This window comes from Manis pentadactyla, chromosome 1 (genome assembly GCF_030020395.1).
Source record: "Manis pentadactyla isolate mManPen7 chromosome 1, mManPen7.hap1, whole genome shotgun sequence".
Lineage (NCBI taxonomy): Eukaryota > Metazoa > Chordata > Mammalia > Pholidota > Manidae > Manis > Manis pentadactyla.
The window spans coordinates 232,973,788-232,997,143 of record NC_080019.1 but is presented as its reverse complement, the minus strand read 5'-3'; the positions used below and the strand labels follow the sequence as shown (position 1 = coordinate 232,997,143).

The window sequence follows — 23,356 nt, the reverse complement described above, 5'->3', positions numbered from 1 at the left end:
GAAGCTGAGTATGGTGCTCTCTCAACTTGCCAGAACCCCACCCCGATGGGCTGGAGGTCCTCCACCCGCCCCCAACCCAGAGCTGTGCAGATACTCTGTGTAACATTCACAGTGCGACCACCGTGGTGACAGCAGCCACGTTGAGTACAAACCACGTGCTGGGCATTTCCCACCATCAGCCCTGGCCCTGAGTTCCCCGAGGTGGGTGGTGGTGTCCTACTGAGAAGGCGGGGAAGCCACTGCTTGGGCTTTGAGTGCTTTCCCTTGGGCCATGCGGCTGGTTGGGGCGGACCTGGGATGTGAACACGTTTCTCACCCACACCCAGTCTTGTGCTTCCATAAAAGACCTATCTTTTGGGAGATCGCTTCACAGTCTGAAGAACTCATCTCATTCCCTGAATGAAGACACAAAAACATGCTTTAAAATCACAGCCCCAGGCTCCGTGTGACCTGCCCACCGCAGGGGCCTTTGGTTCCAGCTGACCACCTTTTGCTTAGCGGAGAGGGGCCCCTTTTCTCCCTGTGTCTCTTTGACTTGCTCTGACAGCCCTGTTTGTGCCTGACTGCAGGCTGCCCCTGTGCCTGCCGGAAGACACATGTGACACACAGCTTCTGTGGCACCCCCATGGATGGGATGGGATGAGGACCATGGCCCAGGTGATCAGATGCACCCCAGCCTCCCTCCCTGGCCCCCCACTCCCCACCTACTTCTCTCTGACCTCAGGCTTAGGACCCTCGGGGGTGTCCTGTTGCCTCCTGTCCTGGCCAGGTCAGGAAAGACGGGCCGGCGTGACGTAGATGGGTCTGCCTGGCACCTGCCCTCCTTCTGTCTGTGCCCAGCCCCCAGGCGAGCTGGTGCCGCCCTGCCTTCACAGGGGCTGTGGCTCTGCTGATGGCTCTCGGGGGCTTTTGCATCTGGATCTCTGATTCGAGCCTTTGGCCTCTGGTCGCCCCCGCACTCCCTGCCCGCCTTCTGCCCTCGGGGGCCCCACTGCAGGCACGCGCGCTCCCCCTGCCCGTAGGAACTCCCGTGCCCCCCATTGTCCTTGCCTCCCTGCCCGGACAATCCCGGGAGAGCTGACTCCCCAGGCGGCCCCTCTTGGTCTCCTAGGATGGCAGGGAGCTCCCTGCCAGCCCTGGCCTGAATCTGTCTCCTCACCCAGGGATTCAGTTCTTGCTCCAGAAACCGACACAGAAATGCACCTCTATCCCGGCGCTTCCTCAGTTGTTTTTTTCTGACTACTGGGTTTCCGTTCGGGTGCTTGGCTCTGCGCACAGTTACGGGCACTTCACGTGCCTTTTAGCTTAGGGTGTTTCATAGATGTGTGAGAGGTTGGTTGCGTGGGAGCAAGTGTGAGACTAAGGGAGTGGGTATCTATCCCTGGTGTCCACTGGTGGGTCTGATTTCTGGTTTTTAAAGCTTGTTTTTCAATTTTTTTTTCCTTACCATGGCCATCAGTAATAGATACATTTTACATAGAAACCCCCACACATACATGTATATGTCATCTGAAACATGAGTTTGATGAACATATACTTGCTCTTACTAAATTCTGATCTTTTCTATGCATTCTGATGTTCTCCATTCTACTTTAGTACTTTTTCAAAAAGTACTAGATAGAAGCCTCAAAATTAATTTCACATGTGTTTGATTTGGAAAGTCCTCCGTTACCGTACAAATCCTGTGAAGACAGGCAAACATTCTACTTCTTATAATTGCTGCTCAATTCATATTGTCAGCTGATCCTCCTCTCTGTGCAAATCCTCTGGAGAAATACTCTTCTGTGCTGAGAAACAATTTCATTCAAAGGATAAGGTGGCTTGTGTCACTGGTCTAATTTCCTTCTCTCACGTTAGCTGTTAGAAATCTGAGACACTTGAATCAAGCTGTCTTCACAGCATACAGCTCGGTGATGGTCCGTTCATGTTCCATTTTGTTTTCTTGGTTAATTTTTCTTTCTCACTTGACTCTTCTGTCCTAAACATTTAGAGATTTGGCTGATTTTAAAGTAAAAGATGTTCAACAAGAAAAGCCCAGACATACTGGCAATACCTAAAAGTAAAGACAGAAAGTCCCCGGTGATCCTGCCCCTAGAGGCAAAGCTCTTCCCTCTTGGGGGTCTGCCCTGCAGCCAGCCCTGTTCTTTGCAGACGCCAGGAGGTTCTTGCTCCAACGGTTCCCATAGTGATGCTTCCTGGACATCCCTCCCTGCCCTCACATGGATTTGCCGCCTTCTCGTTAACACCCATTCCCTTCAGCCCTGCTTCAAACTTTTACATTTTTGCTGCGAGAGTTTCTTGGAGCAAGGCAGGTGTTAAGTAAAAATTTACTTTGCAAAGAACAGTGGAGACTACGAACTAGCCCCAGCCACCTGACCAAATAGAATGCTCTGGTGACTGCTGCTGGAGCGACCAGTTTTCCTGGGCCTGGAATCACAGGAACCTGAGCTTGGGGGATGGTGGCAGAGACGGTCCTCCGGCCTCTTGGAGCTGGGAAGTGACAGGGGAGGGAGAGGTTTGACTGGCAGGACCAGATCAATGCAAATGACATCCCAGCTTGGGGTCTGCGGAGAATCAGTTCTGCCCAGTCTTTGACTTGTCTATTGATTTCCACTTCAGGGCCACTACGTGGAGCCTGGTTTTTAAGTCACCTGATGTCTTTTAAATTCACTTCATTTTATTTTCTCAAACTAAAACAATGGTGAATCATAGGCATGGAGTTATTAATCTTCTGAGTAAATGTATCATCCACTTTATCTCAATTACAGATGCCACACTTTATGTATTTTTAAACTTTGATTCATATGTATTCAGAAAGAAATGATTTATGTTCAGATGGTCTCCGTGCTTTCGCAGGGAAAGAGGTGACCACGAATTGAAGTGGTTTTCACGGTGGAGAGGGGTGACTGGTGAGCTGGTGCTGCCGGTTCCCGGCTGCCCCAGGTGTCCGCTCCTTCGCCTTGCTGGGCCCTGTTTTGCCTGCTCAGTGCTCTGTGATAGGTGCCAGGCGGACTTTGCTGGCCAGTGCAGGGAGGTGCAGGAGAGATTTGATGGGGCAACGTTCTTCCTCAAGTGGAGTCAGTGCCAGCCCCGGGCAGGCCCACCTGGCGGAGGTGTCTGTGCCGAGGGTGTGCGGACCTGCGGGGCTGGCTGGGAGTCCGGCCATTGTCCCACCACTGGTCTATGCCAGGCCCTGGGCTGTCCCTGGGTGGCGGCCAGGGTGGTGCAGGGCACGTGACATAGACACAATGGTGAAATGAGCTGGCATCCGCGGGAGCCTGCTGCCTGTAGACCTGGGCTCATGTAATTTACATGTGTTGCCTCATTGACCCTCAGCAACAAACCTGGGCAGTTTCTGCCCTTCTTACTGTCATTTTATGACACTGAAGCTGCTGTGAGGAGGGGTAAAATCACTTGCCTGAGTCCACAAAGCCAGGGAGGGGCAGAGCCAGAACCCTACCTGAGGCTCTCGGCGTCCCCTGAAGGGCGTGAAAGTCCTTCGGAGCCCGTGGCTGCAAACGTTCTTACACGGGGCAGCCCCACCCATCAGGGACCCGCACTTGCCCAGGTAGAGCTGGGACGTCCTCAGCCCACTCAGTCCAGGCTGCCTGGTGACCCCAGGTGGAGGTCATCCTGGTGTGATGGAGGCGAGACAGCCCAGGAGCCCAGGTGAGACTGGCAGGCAGGGGCTGGCCTGGAGGTGTGGTTCCCCGCCAGGTGTCTGCAGGCAGGTCTCTCCAAACCTGAGGGCGGCACGGTTTCTGCTGTTGCTCCTGTTGACTGTGGCCAGCCGTGACTCGGTGTCTGTGGCCCTCCTCTGTGACTGTAGGTAATTCCTTTCTGCCTGTCTTACTCTGGAGCTTGGGGAACCAGCAGATATAAGAGGTTGAAGAGTGTTTCCTTATGCTCCAAGCGCCGTGTCTGGGTGACCCAGCTGTGTTTGCAGGGAGATGAGCAAGTGTCCAGGAGATGAGGTTTCATTTATAATTCCGATGTCAGGAAGTTTAACCATATGCAAACCTGAGGGGCTTTTATTTAGCTCTGTTAAAGGAAAAAATGCTTTTGTGTCAAAATGAAAAGGCTTGGTTTTAAACTTAGTTCCTGCCATTTTGAAGCGTTTGCTTATTTCTTGCTTTCAGCCCAGGAGGTACATGTGTTGGAGTGTCTGGCATGTGTCCAGAAAACTAACCAGCGCCAGAAGACGTCTTTTCCCAAATGATGGGCATTTGGCAGCTGTCCCAGGGCTCAGGCCCCACAGACCGCAGGGAGGCAGCAAGAGGCTTGATCAGCCCCACATAGGGTGCACGGTCCCACTGCCATGTACCTTGACCCGAGCTGTCAGAACCAGACATAAAGGCCCGACACGGTCTAGAGAGAACATGCAGCTCTAACTGCAAGTGGGAGCTGGAGAGTGGGATTCTGGCCTGGGGTGTGAGAGCGGCTGGTGGGGCCCTGATGGGAGATGAGCTCTCAGATGTGGGTGAGAAATGCAGCCTCGGGGTCGTGGCTCTGATTTCCCTCTTGGTGGCTGACGCCTCCGCGGTGTTTGCTGAGGTCAGCTCTGCCTGGCTCGGTGGGAGGACCCACTGGGGCAGGCGCCGTGGTGCTTGGCTCTCATGGTACTGACGGTCCTCAAATAATGCAGGACAACACGTCAGCAGGTTCACCATCCCCGCAGGGCCGGGAGCCCTGGATGCAGGCGGCACCTTGCCCTTCTCTGCTCTTTCATGGTCTTGTACATGGTTGGTGGTCAGCCGTGGCTGTTCCGAGTTACTTTCATGATTAAATGACACACGTGTGGCGCAACTTGTGACTCTGGGGTGACAAACAGTTCTGATGCACCGCCCACTCCATGCAGTGGGTGGCAGCTGCCCAGGCACCTGGTGAAGCTGCATCAGGGTGCAGGGGGTGGGGGCTGCGGGCTGCAGACAGGCGAGTGGCGTCTGCTGCAAGGGTGCCTGGGGGTGCCTGTTTGTCCACTCTGATAGGCTTGCAAAAATGAGGGCAGAACAGTGCTCAGACAAGATGAAACTCCCTTGTCTTCCCTGAAAGGATGGAGAAGGATTTAGGTAAACAGGAAGGTGCTTTCAGTCACCAAGAACAGTGATCAAAAACACCAGCGGTGCCAGGGAGTATGAGGTGCTGGCAGGGCACTATGGGAACTGGTTGGGGCAGAGGGCACGTGAAGGAGGAAGGGGAATCGCACGGGGTGGAGCCTGGACCCAGTGGGGTAGCATATAAAGTGTTGGTAGGTAGACCACAGACTGACTGTAGAGGCCCGTGGGGATACCAGATGGGGGGATTCAGATGTGAGGCAGTCCTGCGCATCTCAAGCAGCCTCCCTGGAAGCTCCAGACGCTCAGTGGCTCCATCCCCCAGTTCTACAGCAGGGGCTGTTTCCCAGTGCTCCATTTTAGCTTTGGTTGTTGTCTGCTGTGCCCTGAAATTTTTATATGTGCATCTGCCATCCCCCTTTGGGACACGGACAAGATATTAGCCATCTCTGCCTCTCCAGTGCTCAGGAATGTGCCTGGTGAGCCAGTGTTGCTGAAGTGAACTGAAACAGGCAGATGGGACGGAGAGGGGTAGGGCCTTGGCGTTGCAGCTGGGTGAGGAGGTGCATGGCTGCCAGCTGCACAGTGACCCAAGACCAAGGGCACTAGGAGCTCGTGTCCTGGGACGGGTGAGATGGGAAACTAGGCCAGTCTGAGGCAGCAAGTGTACAGGCGTGCGTAGGGTGCAGGAGATGAGGTAGAAGTGAGACCGCACCAGGGAGTGGATGAGACTGAAGGAGCGAGTCTGCAAAGCTGAGCCTTGTTGAATTCCCAGAGGTGAAGACTTGCAGGGCTCCTAAGCCTGTAGGTCAAAGGCAATCATTAAAGGAGTTAAATCTCTTGAGAAATGAGGAGCTGCCGAGGATTCTGAGTTGCTTCAACTTGTAGAGAAGCAGAGTGATCCTGTAGGCCCAGTGTGCTTAGTGACGACTCTTTAGTGTGCAATTGACCCAAAACCCAACCCAACTCAATTTATTGGCTTTTGTGACCAGGAAGTCCAAGGCAGAGCAGAGAACAGGTTCTGCTTCATCTGGGGGCTCGTGTGAAGGCGTCAGAACCAGGTGCCTGCCTCTGCCTGAGTTTCTCTTTGTTTCTCTCTCTCCCCATTTTCCCTGGCTCTTCATCTCCATGTCCCCCAGTAACTCTAGGCCTATAGCCTCTCAGCACTCAGTCCAGCTGCTGACAGACCTTCCTGCCTAGTTGCCAAAATGAAAGCTGTAATTGGACCTGGTTGGCATGTGCTGGGTCACGTGCCTGTCCCTGAACCAGTCACCTGGGCCATGCTGGCCTCTGTAGACCCTGGCCTGAGAGGAGGGAAGGAGTTCTCCAAGGAAGGTCAGATGCTGTTACCTGGGGGCTTTGCCAGGTGGTGTGAACCCTGGTTGGCCGCCCCACCCAAGCTGCCTGCTTTACCCTCGGCAGCCAAGCCTCAGTGACCTCTGCTTTGCTGGTAAGTGAGGCGGCCAGGGCCAGGGAGGGCCGCCCCTACCCAGGTGTGACCCCGCTGTCCTCCGGCAGACCAGATGCTCTGAGGCTGCCTCCGTGGGGCAGTCAGCCGCGCCACTGCTGGCCTCCTCCATTTGTCATCTGTGAGCACATTGTGGGCGGCACCCTGGGCAGGCCCCCTCCCCGCCAGCTGGCCACGAGGTCACTGGACTGTCTGGATCTCAGGGGAAACCTTCAGAGAGTGTGCAGATCGGGACCCCACTGCCCAGGGCTGGGCGAGCTGTCCAACTGCACTCAGTCAGGGGAGCCTTTGACCGTGAAGTGCTGGGCAGTTTGCAGAGAGCTCGTCCGCTCCTCAGACCATGACCATAACCAGGGTGGGCAGGCAGGGGGATGACCCTTGCTCTGTAGATGAGGAAACGGGGAAAGCTGTGGGTAGATGGCCCCACCAGGGTGACATAGCTGTAGAGGCCGCACTTGGTCTCAGGAGTCACAAATGTCATCTAAAATGTGCACTTTTAAATCAAATGTGGAGAAAACTGAAGGCAAACTAACTATTCTGGCCAGTTTCATATGCAAGTGTGGTAATAAACTACCCACTGGAGGCCCACTGAGGACATACTTCATTAATACCTGCGGAGGACACAGTTACCTCTGTTTGCTCCCTGCAGCTTGGAGCCAAGGCCGGTCAGCTGGTTACTCCATGTGGTTCACCCGCTGGAGTCTCACCGGAGTTTGAACCACTTACTGAAACTGTGAGCTGCTGGCCTGAGCCTCCGTCCCCACCTGCCCCTGCATCCCCACCTGCCCCTCTCTCCCTGCCTGCGCCTCCCTCCCTGCCTGCCCCTCCCTCCTGGTGCCCCTGCTGCTCTGAGCCCCTCGTCACCCTTGACCCTCGTGCCTTCGCTGCCCTCTGGCCAACGCCCCTGGCAGCCTGCCGAGTAGGTGGGGCTGTGGGTACAGAGCAGGATAGATTTTCCCTGATACTTAGTCACTGGCATCTTCCAGAACAGGGCACAGCCAGGGGGCCCTGAGTCACATGGACTGGATGTCTGTGGACACCCCCAGATTCATGCGTTCAGTTGTGCTCCCCGGTGTGAAGTGCTGGGAGGTGATCAGGTATGAGGGTGGAGCCCTCAGGAACGGGGTTAGGGCCCCTGTAGGAAGAGGAAGAGACTCTCCCTCTAAATAAAGGAGAGCCCAGATGCCGACATAAAGAGAAGTCAGCTGTGTGCAGGCCAGGCGAGGCCTCGCCAGGTGCCGAGTCAGCCAGCCCACCCCTGGATCTGGGACCTCCAGCCTCCGAGCTGTGAGGAGTAAGTCTCTGTTGTTCAAGTTCCCTGGTCTATGGTGTTTTGTTTTGCAGACTACAATAATTATGGAACTTCTTAGCATGAGGGACATTGAATAATGTTTGGTCACAACCTCTCGTTTTGCCCATTTATTTATTCATTTATAAATATCAAGTGCCTATTTTGGTGGCAGGCCTTAGGAATACAGTGATGCATGAAATAGAAATGGTCTCTGATCTTAGAGAAATGGTCATTTACTTGGGGAGACAAACATTAAGGAGATAATTTTCAAAAATGTAAGATTTCCAGTGAATAGGGCTATGAAGTGATGAGCTTTATGGCATGCAGCAGTGGGCCCTGATCGTGTCTGGGGTCAGCAGCAGATTCCTGAGGAAGGTCCTGTGAGCTGTGCCTTGAAGGACAAGTAGAACTTGGCTTCATGAGAAGGCGGGATGGGGAACCTTTCTAAGAAAGAGGGACAGTGTGTGGAGCTGCATCAGAGGTGGAGCTGGGGCCACTGTAAACAGGTTGGAGGGCTGCAGCCCTGTGTCCTTGCTGCCCAGCCAGCCTGGGCTTGTTTAGCCCTGTCTCAGCGCCATGCACCCACTCTGCAGAGGGGTACCCACACCTGGAGATAGAGGGGTGCAGCAGCATGGACAGGCGGGAGGAGGGAATGCACCTGCTCATCAGGGGTCGGGGCTGCAGGGCCGCCCATCCCTTGGAGTCGAAAGTTGGAAGGGGAAGCCGGAGGGGGGCGGGGGGGGTGGACTTTACCCAGGAGCTCAGGCCGGCTTGAGATGGGGGGCCAACTGAGATGCGGAGGCCCATGGTTATCTCGGCAGTTTGACCACTTCTTGCAGGCTTTTTCTGGCAATGGTTAATGGTAACTTAGAAAGATACACACCCTGGTTGTTTTTATTTGTGATATATATGCTAGGACGACAAAGCCTCAATTTTTTAATAGCCGCCTTTTAGTCCAGCTTTGTTGCTTTATTCCTTCTCTTTTTTTTCTTCCCTACTTGCTGTTGGCACCTGTGAGTGACTAATGTATGCCCAATATGGTGCTAACATGTTGGGTTACAAAGGCAGTAAGCAATGATCCTTGCCAGTAGGGAGTCTGGGACTGCAGGGCCCAGAAGGGGTGTGGGTGGGAGGGGCAGCTATGCCCAGGGTAGAAGCCAGGTGGGTCATGAAGCCTTTGTTTATCATCTGACAGCAGTTGGGGAGCTCTGTGAAGGTAGGCCTCAGGCTTCCAGATGCTCGGGGTGGGGGTGGGAGGGAAGGAGGGAGGGAGAGATGGGTGAATGTTCTTAGCACAGCACCAGGAAAGGAACCCCTGAGAAGAGAAAAGGAGAGAACCAGGTACAGTGCAGAATCCTGGCATCTGCCGCCTGCTGCTATTGGCTGTTTCATTTCCTCAAGTTTCCGCGTGTGGCCACCTGGTTTAGAGACTTTCCTGTGTGTTGAGCCTTCATTTGTCTGGTGGCTTGGGGTTTCATGGGAGACTTCCATATGTAGGTTTTTAAAAAGGAGATTTGACCAGGCCTGCCCACCTGGCATCCCCTGCCAGCGAGGATAACCCCTTGTTGGGGTTTGGGGTGGGGGGTGCCACAGCACATGGTGACGGTAACCGCCTGGGGGCTGGGACGTGGGCATTTGATCTTTCTGTTGAGCCCGGCACGGGGCCGTTATGATGCAGCCCCTGCCCCAGGGACCCCTCTTTTCATGTCCGTTTCTGGAGGGTTCTTGCTCGCTTCCCCATCAGCCATCTCACTCCTGCATCCCCACTGTGGTTGCTTCCTCCGTCCTCCCTTCCATCTGGCTGCAGGCTCCGGATCTTCCTTGTGTGACGTCTGCTCAGGCTTCCTGGGCTGGGGCCACATTCCCACTTGGCCCCGTCAGGAGCCTGACTCTCTTGGTAGCTTCCTTTTCAGATTTCTAGCTCAACATCCTTTTCTCACATGTACAGTTTGCGAAGTAAATAATTACCCCCTTCTCGTGACTGCTGTTTTGCAAAAAAAAATTTTATACTACGTTTGCCTCATGTGGAGGTATATTTGTTGTATAGGAGTCCTCTCTGATATCAGGGTTGGGGGACCAGGATGACACTGGCTTCTAGGCAAAACTGGTCTGTCCTACGCTCCAGGCTGACCGTCCAATTGGTGTGACGGCAGAGCCTCCGTAAGAAAGAATCACACGAAAGCAATGTTATCTTTCTTACAACTGAGTCTTATCAAGTAATGCACTAAGGATTTTGGAAAGAGAAACAGAATTCTCTACAAAGGAGAAAGGGGAGGACGAGATGGACCAACAGAATCCTAAACAGTTCACTTATACGAATGGCCCTTGTATTCATGTGGCAAAATTACTTATAAACAAAAGTCAAAGCAGGAATACAGGCTGTGATGGGTAGGTGTACCCTCTGTTCCCGGCCTTGTTTTTCTGCTCTGAACTACAGTGCTGGGTTGACGTAGGGATGTAACTGCTGTGAATATTGATGGCAGCAAAAGCCTTTTTTTCTGTCTGGCCTAGTAAATAAAGCAAAAAGGATAGAAAGGGAGAGGGATAGTGAAAGCGGCATGCTGCTTTTAGTTTATCTCGTTCCCTTTAGCACTCTAAGTCCCAAACACGTTGGCCATCTGCATTTGCCAGTCATGGTCTAACTTGAAGGGATTGATGTTTTCAGGGATTTTTGCTTCTGGTTGAAGAGACAAATTGCTTTTCCTTTTAGCTCTCAAGTTAGTGTCACTGCCTCCTTGAAGCCTGCATGGATCTCTCCCCGCTAGCCAGTAGTGAAGCTGGTCCCCAGTCCTCAGCATAGCAGCGGCGGTGGTGTGCGTGCATGCACCTCTACCTCCCATGGAGCATCCCATTCGGGCACAGTGCAGGGAGTGGGAAGACCGGGCCTGGCATGCTGAGGCTCCCAGGGAACCCGGAGAGTAAACGCTAAACGCAGGACCTCGTGGAGGGCTGTGGGGAGTGTGAAGGGGGCAATTCACAGCTGCTCACCACAGCCTGGAGGGAGCAGGGTCATGGTCAAGGAAGGTCTTTGCAGCCAGTGTAGGGGGCAGGGGGCAGGCCGAGCCCCACGGGAACAGGACCTGCTGAGAGGTCTGGGAAGCATGGGTCTGCAGGTCGGGGTGAGCTAGGCTTTTTTCACTAGAAGACACACTGACTGTGGCTAACTCACGCCGGGAAAGAAATTCATCATAGTCCACTGTGATGGTGTTGGAGGGTCCAGGGGAGCCCCGGAGGGTTGGTTAGGAGTGGCAGGGACCTGGGAGGGAGGAGCTGCTGAGCTGGCTTTCTGGGGTGACTGGCGGGAAGTTGGGAATGGGGGTGAAGGCTGGGTGTTTGGATGGTTCCCCAGGGGGTGAAGAGGAAGGGTGTGGTGGCAAGATACTGGGACGTTTAGGCTGGGGCTCGCTGGCTGGGACAAAGGGGTAGCGCTCTGGGCAGGGTGGCAGGGGCAAGACGGTCCCATGTGGCCGAGCCAAGTCCTGGCAGGGGAGCAGTGGACCCAGCCTTCTGCCTTATCCGAGGGCTCACGGTGCAGCTAGCTCCTGGGCAGTCCCCTCTCTCAGGGTGTTCTCTGTGCGCCTGCGGGGAACCCTCCCCACCACCTTCCAAGGATGGGGACCGGAGTGGAGACGACTCCTCTCGTTCCGGCTCCGGGAAGAGCATGTCCTGCAGAGGAGGTGCCTGTGGTGTCTCCTGAGCCACATCTGCCCTCTTGCGCTAGGCATCTTAGTCAGCGAGCTCCATGACTTCCATTTTCCTAAGGTTTGCGTAGCTTTCCTCGGGTCCCGCAGAACAGGATTCATGTGAGTAGAGGACGCGATGACCCAGATGGGAGCGTTTTAATTACTGGTGATCTTTCATTTAGTTATTAAGCAGCTTCTTACCAGGGACTGCATTTGCAAAATTAATCACACGCGTCCCAGTGGGCCCGTAATTCTCTTAAAACCAAAGTTGCCTCAAATAAACTTTTATAAAACAGGAAAGGGTTGGCCTTTTAGGCCTGCCGATGGGTGTGTTTTCTATCCTCATGAAGTCACGAGAGCTGGAACTGGAAAGGCGCTAGGAGTCATCTAGCCTGAGGACGTGGCTTGGAACATGGTCTGTGACGCTTGGACGGGAATCGCAGCTGGGACCGTCGCCTGGCTCCTCCGCGACCATGTGCGGCGACCGCTCAGCATGGCCACTGGGAGAGGCCGCACATGCACATTCATAAGCATGGCAATGGGTCAGCCATCCTGAGGCCACAGTTCTCCCCTCTTCCTGTGTGGATGAGGAAATAGTCCACAGGAGAGGAGGAACGGGCCTGAGGTCACCTTGCTGCTCAGTGACAAAGCTGACCCTGACTTAGAAGTCAGATGAAAACCCAAAAGGAAGAGAGGGTCAGAGCAGACACATTATCCTTCCTTCCGAAGGACATTCCGTGCGAAGCTGCCGGTGGAGTCTGTTGCACTCTGTGCTTTCCTGGGCCTGATTTAGCAACCTCAGGAGGAAAACACGCTGCGTTTTGCAAATGTGTGCAAATAACAAACATGCCCGCTCTGTCCTAGGCAGACTCATTGCACATGCATCAGGGCAGGTGGCAAAATGCAATCATGCAGCTTGGAATGAAAAGTGTTTTATACTTATTTGCCTATAAGAAATTCAGCGGTTGAATTAAAATGCCTTTCTGGGACAGGTGCAGTGTTAATTGTCCATTTCTCGTCATAAAACTTTGCTTGGAGAAAATGCTTATATGAGATACTGATTCTAACTCCTCTTTCTTTTTCTTTTCTTCTTCCTCCCCCCTGTCCCCAACCCCCTGTCTTTGTGTTTCTTTGTCTCTCTTCACAGGAAAAAGTAGAATATGCCTTCCTGATTATTTTTACAGTCGAGACCTTTTTGAAGATTATAGCGTATGGATTGTTGCTACATCCTAACGCTTATGTTAGGAATGGATGGAATTTACTGGATTTTGTTATAGTAATAGTAGGGTAAGTCCTTTTCATTTTGGGAAGTGTTGGTTTTGGAAAAGGAGAGGTGGGGAGTGAGAGAAAACGCTGTCTCTGAGGGAATACGGTTGTTCCTTTGTGTCATCCATCACAGCCAGACCTGTCAGGAGCTCCTGGAAGACTGGTGGTGCTTATCCAACTGAGCAGAGACTGGTTTTCATTTCCTCCTTCAGGAGCATGTTCTAGAAGGCAGTTTAAGCTCTCGATATGAGAGGCCACTCTGCAAGGCCTTAGGTCTTCACAAACAGGCCAGCCCTGCTGTGATTAGGCAAATGAGCAGAACTCTTGCATATTTAGCACTGTTAAGTTAAAAAAAAAAACAAAGCAAAACAGTAAAAAAAAAGTAATAAATCCTTCATCACAGTGAGGTACTCTGCTATTTAAAACCCTCTGAGCACAGCTATTAATTTTTTTCTGCTGACTTGCAGGGAAAACTTTGGCATGCTGCTATCCCATTTTAAATAATGAAACAAGTGTCTGAATCATGTCACATATCTGGCACGAAATGAAATAAGCCAGAAAACACAGAGAAGCAGCCATTCTCCTGAAATCCTGTCAGAGGAAGACACCACAGTATCTGTTAAAAGAATGTTAACATAAAAAACAGTGGCCTGTGTTTTTCTGGTCCCTCCACACCTGGAAATGTTGCCAGCTAGAGAAAAATGAATCAGTGTCAGAGGACTGTGAAGTGTTTGGACCAAATACCCACATAGGAAAATAAGACCCATCTCTCTGCTGGTTCTTACTTACCCACCTGTAAAATGGGTCACTCCTAGAATGCTATTTGTTCCTGTAGAGAGTATGTTAAGTGGCCTCTCAGTTTTCATCTCTGTGACTCTATTCAACTGCCTTTTGCGGTTGAGCAAGGTAATATTTCTCTGGATTATTCTTTTACCACAAATCCTTTGGCTTTTCATGGAAGACTGAAATAGCTAGCTATTAGGAGAGCGGGATAAATTTTGACCCTGTCCTTTCAAACCTAGGAGGTTAAAATGGGATAAAAAAAAAATGGTGGCCCCATGTGATAATTCGACTCATGGGGGGAAAAGTTAGCTTTTGCAAAGACCACAATGGTACATTGGCCTCTAAGGCATTGCTGCAAAGTTGTTACAGCTGAAATGAACTGGTAGAAGATGTGTACCTGCCTTCCTGTACTTGGTGAGCTCTACGGAGGACCGGCACGCAGGCACTTTGCAGGCGTCCTGGTTCTGGAATAATCTTGCTGGGCCTTTCCTGACCCTGCATTTTCTGTTCAGCTAGAGGCTGGAGATGTTGAACTCTCTTTCTTTTGTCCCTTCCCGTATAATCCCCTCAGCTTTCTGCCTACAGACATTTTTCAGACAATAGTAAAGCACAGAGAAAGGGACCAAGCAGAGTGTGGTGTTCTCACTGGGTTGAGGAGACGAGTTAAGAGTTCAGAGAGACTGAGGTGGCTGAAATTTGAAGCATAATATGAGAAGGGAGGGAGCTATTTAGAGAAAGAGTTCCATAAAAATGCCTTGGGGTTCTCTTGAGTTTTGGCCGAAGACCAAGTTACAGGACAGGGGGTGAGAGTCCGTGAGGCCAGGCAAAGAATATTATGAGGGAGAAAAGGAAAGCTGGAAGGCCGTAAGCTGAATAATAACGAGAGCTCAGAGAGAGCTGGGAGATGTCCAAGTTACGACCAACCCGAGTGGAAAGACCGCACTGAACACCGTGGACTGCTAATGAGACCACAGAAGGGCCAGTGGTAGCAGGGTTACACTGGCTCCAGGGCAGGGATTGGCAAACTGTGGTCCATGAGCCAAATCCAGCTTGCCAACGATTTTTGTAAATAAAGTTTTATTGTAACATGATCACATGCATTTGTTTGCATAGTTAAGTTGAATAGTTTAGGTTCACAGAGCCTAAAATATTTACTGCCTGGAACTGTACAAAACAATTTTGCCAGTCACCGCACTGAAGATCAGCTGAAGCTGATACTGTTTGAAAAGAAGTCTGGAAAGGAACAATCTGGTATTCAAATAACTTATTTGCCTGCCAGAATAAAACCCAACACTCTTTAAAGTGAGTCAACAAAATCCAGACACTTAACGAGGTGTCCAGCATCCAGTCAAATATTATTAGACATAGGAAGAAATGTGGCCCATAACAAGGAGGAAATTCCATCAACATAAACAGACCTAGAAATGACAGAAAGGATGGAATTTAGTAGAGAATTACTTTATAAGACTTTAGAAACAGCTGTTGTAAATATGTTTCTGGACTTAGAGTACATGCCTACAATGAGAAAAAATGGGACAGTATAAAAAGAGAACCAAATGGTGCTTAGAGAGCTGAAAAATATATCTGAAATGAAAAATTCCTGGGATTGATTCAACAGTCAATTAGACACAATAGAAGAAAAAAAATCAAGGAAAGTGAAGACATAGCCATAACAAAGAAAAATGATGGAGAAAAAAAATGAACACTGCCTTGGTGACCTAGAGCAGTATCAAGTAGTCTAACATACATATATTGGAATCCCAGAAGAGAAGAGATAGAAGGGAGATGAAATTGAAGAAATTATTCCAAATTTTCTGAATGTGATGAAAAATATAAAAGTCACAAATGCAAGAAACTCAAAACCCAAGCAAAATAAACATGGAGAAAGCTACATTGGGGCACATTATAATCATAATCAAATTGCTCAAAACCAAAGATAAAGAGAAAATACTAAAATTGTCAGAGGAAAAGATACTGTTGACTTCTTTTCAGCAATTTTGCAAGCCAGAAGACAATAGGCACCTAGATAGTGCTAGGGAAAAGCATCAACCTAAAATTTTTATTCAGTGAAGATATCTTTCAAAGTTGAAGTACAAAAACTTTTTCAGGAAAAGCAAAGCTGAGAATTCACCACCGGTAAACCTGCACCTTAACAAATGTTAAAGGAATTTCCTTCAAACTGAAGGAAAACAACACCAGATAAAAATATGGATCTCCACAAAAGAAATGAAGAATGCCAAAAAGCATTACTGCATGGGTGAATATAAAAACACTTCTTTTCTCATTTTAAATCTCTTTAAAATTAACTGATTATTTAAAGCAAAAGTAACAAACAATGTATTGTGGGGTTTATAGCTTCTATAAAAGTATATATATAGGGCAACAGTGACACACAGAAAGAAGGAAATAGCTCTGTACTATTGAATAGTTGCTTGTATAGTTGATGGAGTGAAAAAATATTATTTGAAGGTAGGTGGTGATAAGTTAAAGGTGTGTTGTAGACCTTAGAGCACAGGTTGGCGAGCTTCAGCCCATAGACCAGATATGGTTTACTGCCTTCCCCCCCCACACTGACAAAGTATTTTGCTGTCTGCTTTGACAGATTAAGCTTTACTGGAAAACAGTCACACGTACTCATGTTTATGGTTATTTGGTGTTAGGATGGTAAAGTTGAATAACTGTGATAGACACCCTATCTATGGCCTGCAAATCCTAAAATAGTTGCTCTGCAGGAAATGTTTACTGAGACTTGCCCTAGAAAAGCCATTAGAAAAATAAAAAGGCATGATTAATAAGCCTATATTATGTGGAATTTTTTAAGAAGCTCAAGTAAATCAAAAAAAGGCAGGAAAGAAGTAAAATGGAACAATGAACAGGGCAAATAGGAAACAAATTAACAAGATGGTAGATTTAAGCCCAGCTACACCTTTATTAAAATCAAAAGTCTATCAGATTTTATGTGTATAAACAACAAGACCAAAATCTATAGTGTCTACAAAAAACCTGAGTCATAAAGATATAAATAATTTGAAAGTAAAAGGAGAGAAAAATATATACCATACAAAACCCAAAAGAAAGGTGGAATGGCTATATTATCCAACAAAGTAGACTTCGGAACAAGGAATATTATCAAGGATAAAGAGACATTTCACAATGATAAAAGTGATTTTGTGAAGAGGATGTGCCAATCCTAAATATGTATATGCCTAATAACAAAGCCTCAAAATACGTGAAGCAAAAACTGATGATCCCTGAAAATAGAAATAGACAAATCTACAGAAGCAGTTGTATACTTTAATACTCTTCCCTCAAGGAGTGTTGGTGGAACATCTAGGCAGAAAACCATGAAGGATATAGGGGTATCTGAACAGTACCTTCAACCAGCTTGACTTAGTTGGCGTTTTTAGAACCCTCCATCCAACAAGAGCAGAACACACATTCTTTTCACATGAACACAGAACATTCACCAAGAAAGACATATTCTGGGCCATAAAACAAGTCTCAGTGAATTTAAGATTAAAATCATACAGTTATGTGTTCTGAATGAATTTAGCAATATTTCTGGATAAAATGTCAGTATAAAACATGAATTTCTATATGCTAGTCATGAATGATGGAAAATGAACTTTTTAAGATACTACTATTTACTATAGCATGAAACCCCACAAACTATTTAGGGATAAATAGGATACTGAAAATGACTAAACCCTACTGGGAGAAACTAAAGACCCAAATAAATGGAAGGATGTACCATGTTCATGGATTAGAAGACTCAATATTGTTAGGATATCAGTTCTTCCCAAATTGAGCTATAGATTGAATCTGAATCTAAATCCCAAGTTTGTTGTAGAGACTGACAAATTTATCCTAAAATGTATATGGAAATTGGAGAGGTTTTAGACTCACCAAAGAAACTTTTAAACAAAGCTCCAGTGGTCAAGATGCTGTGATATTTGCATGAGGAATAGATATAAAGGTCAATGGAACAGAAAAGGGAGTCCGGCAATAGACCCATATGTATGTGATTAATTGATTTTAGGCAAAGGTGCCTTGATAATTCAGTGGGTTGAGGAAACAGTTTTCAACAAAACTGAAACAAATATTTATCTGTATGAAAAAAGGAACCTCTACTCTTACCTTCCATCATACACAAATATTACCTTAAAATAGAACATACACCTATAAATAAAAGCTAAAAGTATAAAATTTCTAGAAGATCTTTACCAACTTGGAGTAGGCAGAAATTTCTTGACCCAAAAAGCCTGAGCCATAAAACAAATCATTGAAATTCTACCAAAATGTAAAACTTTTATTCAAAAGGCAGTGTAAAGAAAATGAAAAGGTAAGGCACAAAACGGGAAAAAGTATTCATAATACAAATACATGATGGAAGGACTTATATTCAGAATATATAAAGAACTCTTACAACTCTATAATAAGAAGACAACCCAAAACATAAATAGGAAAAATATTTGAGTGTATCTTCATAAAGAAGATATGTAAATGATCAATAAGATCTGAAAAGATAATTCAACATCATTAGTAATGAGAGAAGTGCACATTAAAACCACAGTGACATAGTACTACATACCCACTAGTATTACCAAATGTAAAAAGACTGACAATACCAAATGTTAACCAAGATATGGAGCAACTGGAGTTCTTACACATTGCTTGTGGAAGTGGAAAATGGTAAAATTGCTGGAAAAGTTTGCCAGTTTCTTCCAATGGTAATCTTACACTAATGATATGGCCACATTACTGGTACCTCTCTTAGGCTCTTATCCAAGAGAAATGAAAGTACATTTTCACAGAGAGGCTTTATTCATAACAGAAAAAACTGGAAACAACTCAAATATCTGTCAACAGATGAATGGATAAGCTCATTGTGGCATATTCATATACGGGAGTATTACTCAACACTAAAAAGAACTGCTGATAAATGTAACAAGTTGGATGCATCTCAAAAACATAGCAAAAGAAGATCAACAAGAAGGAGAACATGCTGTATGATTCCATTTGTATAAGAATCTAGAAAAGGGAAAAAATAACCTGAAGTGATACACAGTGAATCATTAGAACCTAAAGCTGAGATGTGAGGGAAGTGGTCTGCCAAGGAGCACGGAACTGCTGGAGATGACAGATGTTCTGTATCTTGGTTTTGGTGCTTGTCACATGGACTTCTGCCTTTGTCAAAGCTCATCTCGCTGTGCAGTTTAGACCGGTGTTTTCTATTGTATGTGAATTAGGCTGCAATAAAGTCGATTTCAAAAGTAAAATTATCTTGGAAACCAAAGTAGAAATGGACTCATTGCTCTTCTCAGTAAGTATGAAAAAGCATCAGATCATTCTTTAAAATAGGCACTAAATTGTAGTCAAAGAAAGAGTGGAAGAAAAGCTAAAATAAGAAAAAGAAAAATGATGTCTTCTTTGGATTCAAATTCTTACCACTGCAGTTTCCAAATGCAGGCTGTATCTCAATCCAGTGGATTTTCTGCCCCAAGTCAATGGTGACCTATTGCTTTTGTCAAGTTTCCCGTTAACAGAGACATCAGGAAAGTAACTGGTATTTCCACAATGTTAACTGTACTGTGACCACAAGGGCGCTCAGTGTGTCTCCCGGAGCTGATGGCATTGCCTGTACAGAAAGGGTTGGTCGGAGCTGACTTTTAGCCCATGCCTCTGATTTTTCAGTGAACGTATATCTCAAGCATTCCGACTTATCACTTCAGCTTTTGTGAAGGACGTGGGATGTTCTTCAGACCCGACTTGTGTGAGTTCCAGAGGCTCCTTGCGTTTTTTTATCCAGTCTTGGAATGAACTTTTAATAACAATCTCGGATCAAATGTTTTCTTCTCATGTCCTTAACTCTTCAGGTACATGGTACTTTTGGGAAGGGGGTGGTGGTGAAGGGAGTGGAATGACAGAATATCAGAATGGGAAGGCCAGGGCCCTGGATCATTTCATTCAGACAGGGGAAACTGAGGCCTGGAGAGGGAGAGGGACTGTGCAAATGCATCCTGACTCTTAGAAACAGAAGCAGCCCCAGACCCTCAGAGCCCTGGCTGTCTGGAAGCTCACCGACTCAGGTGCTCTGTAATGGGACAGGGACACTATTGTTATCAAGGGCAGTGTGGAAGTGAAAGGAAAGGAGCGACACACAGCAGCAATTCACCGGAGAATTCCGCTTTATTAGGGAAAGGTGCTGGGTTATATAGGAAGGGGCATGGGGTGATTGTGGTGTCACTTCTACGGGGCTGGTGGCTATTGGCTAGGTGCTGGGATTAGGGGGGCGAGGGGTGATTGGGCTTCAGGTGGCGCTGGCGGGAACTGAGGACCCGGAAGAGAAGCAGGAGGTTCACCATCTTATGGGTGGGGGCCCTTCAGGAAGGATGGGGCGATAAAGGGTCATGAGGTACACATCGTGACACACTGACGCCTGAAAACAGTCTTAAGCCACCATCTGCATAAATTACTTGCCTAGCCCTTCAGGATGAAAATTCCTGTGGCTGCCACATTTCAGAAGGGTTTGAGATTTCCTTTCTTCCTTTTTCTTTGTTTTTGTGAAGCTATGAGCTTTGTTTTAGAGGGGAGACTTTTAACTTTAGCCTCGCTGCAGGGGTTTACCGTAATTGAAAAAATATGCGAATAAGAGAAACCTATCATAAATCTGATGTATTTCCCCAGTCCAAACTAGAGAAAAACGCTATCTGAAGCTTTAAAATGATAGAAAACCGACTTATTTCCTCCTCCCTGCCTAGGTCATTGCTAATTGCAGTTCTGTTGTTATAACAAATGGCCAGGCTTTAACTGCCCCAGAATGGCACGGCTGTGCCTGATCAGGGCTATAATCAGACCACCCTGTCTTTTATGGGCTTAGTATCTCGGCTTTTCAGAGGCACGCCAGTGGGGGCACAGTTTCTGGTTTGGCTGCTAATTAAACTTTAGAAACCTTTTCTTTGTTGCTGGGCCAATCATCCCCACAATCTGACTGGCCAGAGTTGATTCTACTTGAAACGGGCAAATTTATACTTACTCTGAAAAACAAGCAGTAATTCCAAAGCGTAAATGTTTATTTGAAAGGGCGAAAGCAACTGTCAAATGAGCAGATCGCCTGGAAATAGCTTCATCCGAAAAGCCTTGGGAGAGTAGGAAAGAATTGGTCGTGGCTGCCGGATACAATATCATTCACATTTCAAAAGAGAAAATGACGGTATTAATCCCTTGCCTTGGGTTACTGCTTTTGGCCTTTGCATACATCCTTCCCATGTGTGGTTCACACCATTCCCTGAACATGCCTGGGAGGGTGGGAGTGTGGGGGTGGGTGTCAGTGACTGTATTGAAAGTGGTCTAACATACTGATTAAGGTCTGGGACTCTGAAGGCAATATCCATCCATCGATTTCTTCATCGAGTATTTTCTGAGCACCTCCGGTGTGTCAGGAAGTGTTCTAGGCCCCAGGCTAGAACAGACAAAATGAACACATGAACAAAACAAGCTAAAATTCCCTCCCTTTAGGGGCCCTCCCTTCCAGTGGGGCCGCCATTCCTGGATTCCCTTTGACCTTGGGCAATTCACCTGTTTTCTCACATATAAAATGGTGTTAGTAGTAATTCCCACTGCGTAACATTTTGTGAGGATTAATGCATGCAAAATGCTTAGCACAGATTGAACACTCACAAATGGCAGCCCCCTTGGTTCTGGTCTATTTCTGTTTGGGTAGTTCTGCTTGGGTGGGATCCCGGCATCCTGGTGAGTCCCTTCCTCCGTGGGGGCTGAGGATGCCCCGCGTCAGTGGGGAAACAGGAGAGGAGTCCCTGTCCTCAGTCACGGTGACGGACGGGTCCCACCTTGCTTTCTGTTTATGTGAGCAGCAGCTATACCGAATTAGCCCTTGTTCAGAAATAAGCACTATCACTGTTTTCCTTCCCTAGGTGACAGACTCTAACATTTCATCCTCTCTTCCTCTCCTCTCAGATTGTTTAGTGTGATTTTGGAACAATTAACCAAAGAAACAGAAGGTGGTAACCACTCCAGTGGCAAATCAGGAGGCTTCGATGTCAAAGCCCTCCGCGCCTTTCGAGTGTTACGGCCACTTCGCCTCGTGTCAGGAGTGCCCAGTAAGCACGTTTTGCTTCCTAAAGCCAGGAGTTTGTTGATTTTTTTCCTCCGGGGTGGGTCTCCGGATAACGCACCGAGCACTGTGAGGTGAGTTTCCGCACAGCAGCCGCGGGCTCCATGGACAAGCACAGAGGCCCCCGTGGTTTACAGGACACTTTGGATTCCCTGAGAGATGACAACCTGAAGAGGGGGCCGCTGTGATGCTCTCTCCCTGGTTTTGTAGACTCTGCTGTAGAGAGGCAAAATAAGTGGGGGCCCGTGGCCTCGAGGTCAGGCCTCCTGGTAACAGTGTGGTGTCCCTGTGTGCCGCCGTGCTGCTGTCACCTCCCCTGGCCCAGGCCTGCTCCTCCAAATGTGGTGGTTTATGTAGCCAAGGGTGCTGGGGTCCCACCTGACTGCCGTTTTTCAAAGCGAGGAGCAGCAGGGGGCTGGGCTCCTGGGAGCTCCCCACACGGGAATCACGCCGGTCTAGCTGCAGGAGAAGAGGTGCATGCTCTGTCCTCCCTGTACCAGGCACGGTGATGCCTGCTCAGAGGTTGTCAGGAGGACTGAGGAGGGAATTCAGCCAGAGCCCCTGGCTCAAGGTCTAGAGCACGGAGGAGACCCTCTATGGTAAGAGACACCTTTACCAACTGGCTCTGATGGGGGTCTGTGCCAGGCCGTTTGCTTCTTGCTCTGGACTGCAGGCCAGGCTAATGCCACCTGAGTTGGGACAGATGCTCTGTCTGTGCCCTGACTAGGAGCTGTGGCCACTTCTCCTCCCATAAGGAACCTGGGGTGTGCTTCCCTGTGCTTCGCCCCTGCTGGGACACCCCTTCTGTGGACTTCAGAGGGTCTAAGTCCTCGCCCTTTTCCAAGGGCTGTGGTCGTGGGGTGGCGGCCAGCTCCCAGCTGCAGGGAGGACATGGGACCACAGGGCGGGTCTGTTCTCTACAACTCATAGAGCCATCAGCAGAGCCTCTCCTCGGGTCCTTCATGAAATGCTATTAAACCTGTTGGTGCTCAGCACATACCAAAAATTCTCTGGGGAAAAAAATAAATAGACGAATTCCAAATTTAACATTTTAAAATGTAGGAAGTGGTGTTTTATGTGGACTTGTTTTTCCAGATGGTTCATTTATTTTCATTGAAAAAGATCAGCACAAGTCAAAACCACAGAACTGTCTGGAAGCAATTGAGAAAAATAGGAGCACCTTGGAAATGGCTGGCTCTGTCAGTGTGACACGATAGAACGAGAGTCCAGTGAGCAGACCCGTTCTCTCAGATGTTGTGGCTGCAGCTTACTCTGAGTTGGGAGTACCTATGATGACTGCTCTCCCCCCAAAGAGAAAGGACAAGGCGGCCTGCCTGTGGCATGTGCCGGGCCCCGCGTGCGTGTCTGGTGGGGGACAGACTCTCAGAATGCCTCCGGCATTGCTGTGGCCCCCTTGCCTAATGGGGTTTCCACTAAACCACTAGCCCAGTGTTCCCAGATACTCCTGAGGACCAGTTTTAAACTGTATTTCTTCCTTTTACCCCCAAAGTCACTGTTTGAAACCTGTTAGTGATCTGTACCCCTCCCTCCCAGAGGCCATCAGGGGGCAGTAGGGCCCAGGTCTTGTGCAGGCACTGCACAGCCCGAGTTTATTAGCCACCCTGGTGGGCAACCCCCGAGTCCCTCATGAGACCCAGCTGGGCTTTGGGGAGATGG

General features: G+C 48.6%; 1 protein-coding gene across 13 annotated transcripts in view; it reads left to right on the top strand.

Moving 5' to 3' along the window:
• The window catches only part of CACNA1D (calcium voltage-gated channel subunit alpha1 D), a 258,217-nt gene that overhangs the window by 116,363 nt on the left and 118,498 nt on the right, over positions 1-23,356 (top strand). For all 13 annotated transcript variants that reach the window (XR_008991942.1, XR_008991939.1, XM_057486474.1 and 10 more), the window contains exons 4-5: positions 12,644-12,783; positions 21,523-21,665. Coding sequence is in view for 11 of the 13 variants with exons in the window: in XM_057486474.1 (XP_057342457.1) it covers positions 12,644-12,783; positions 21,523-21,665 (283 nt within the window). In the remaining 2 variants the exon portion in view is untranslated. The remainder of the gene's footprint in view (positions 1-12,643; positions 12,784-21,522; positions 21,666-23,356) is intronic.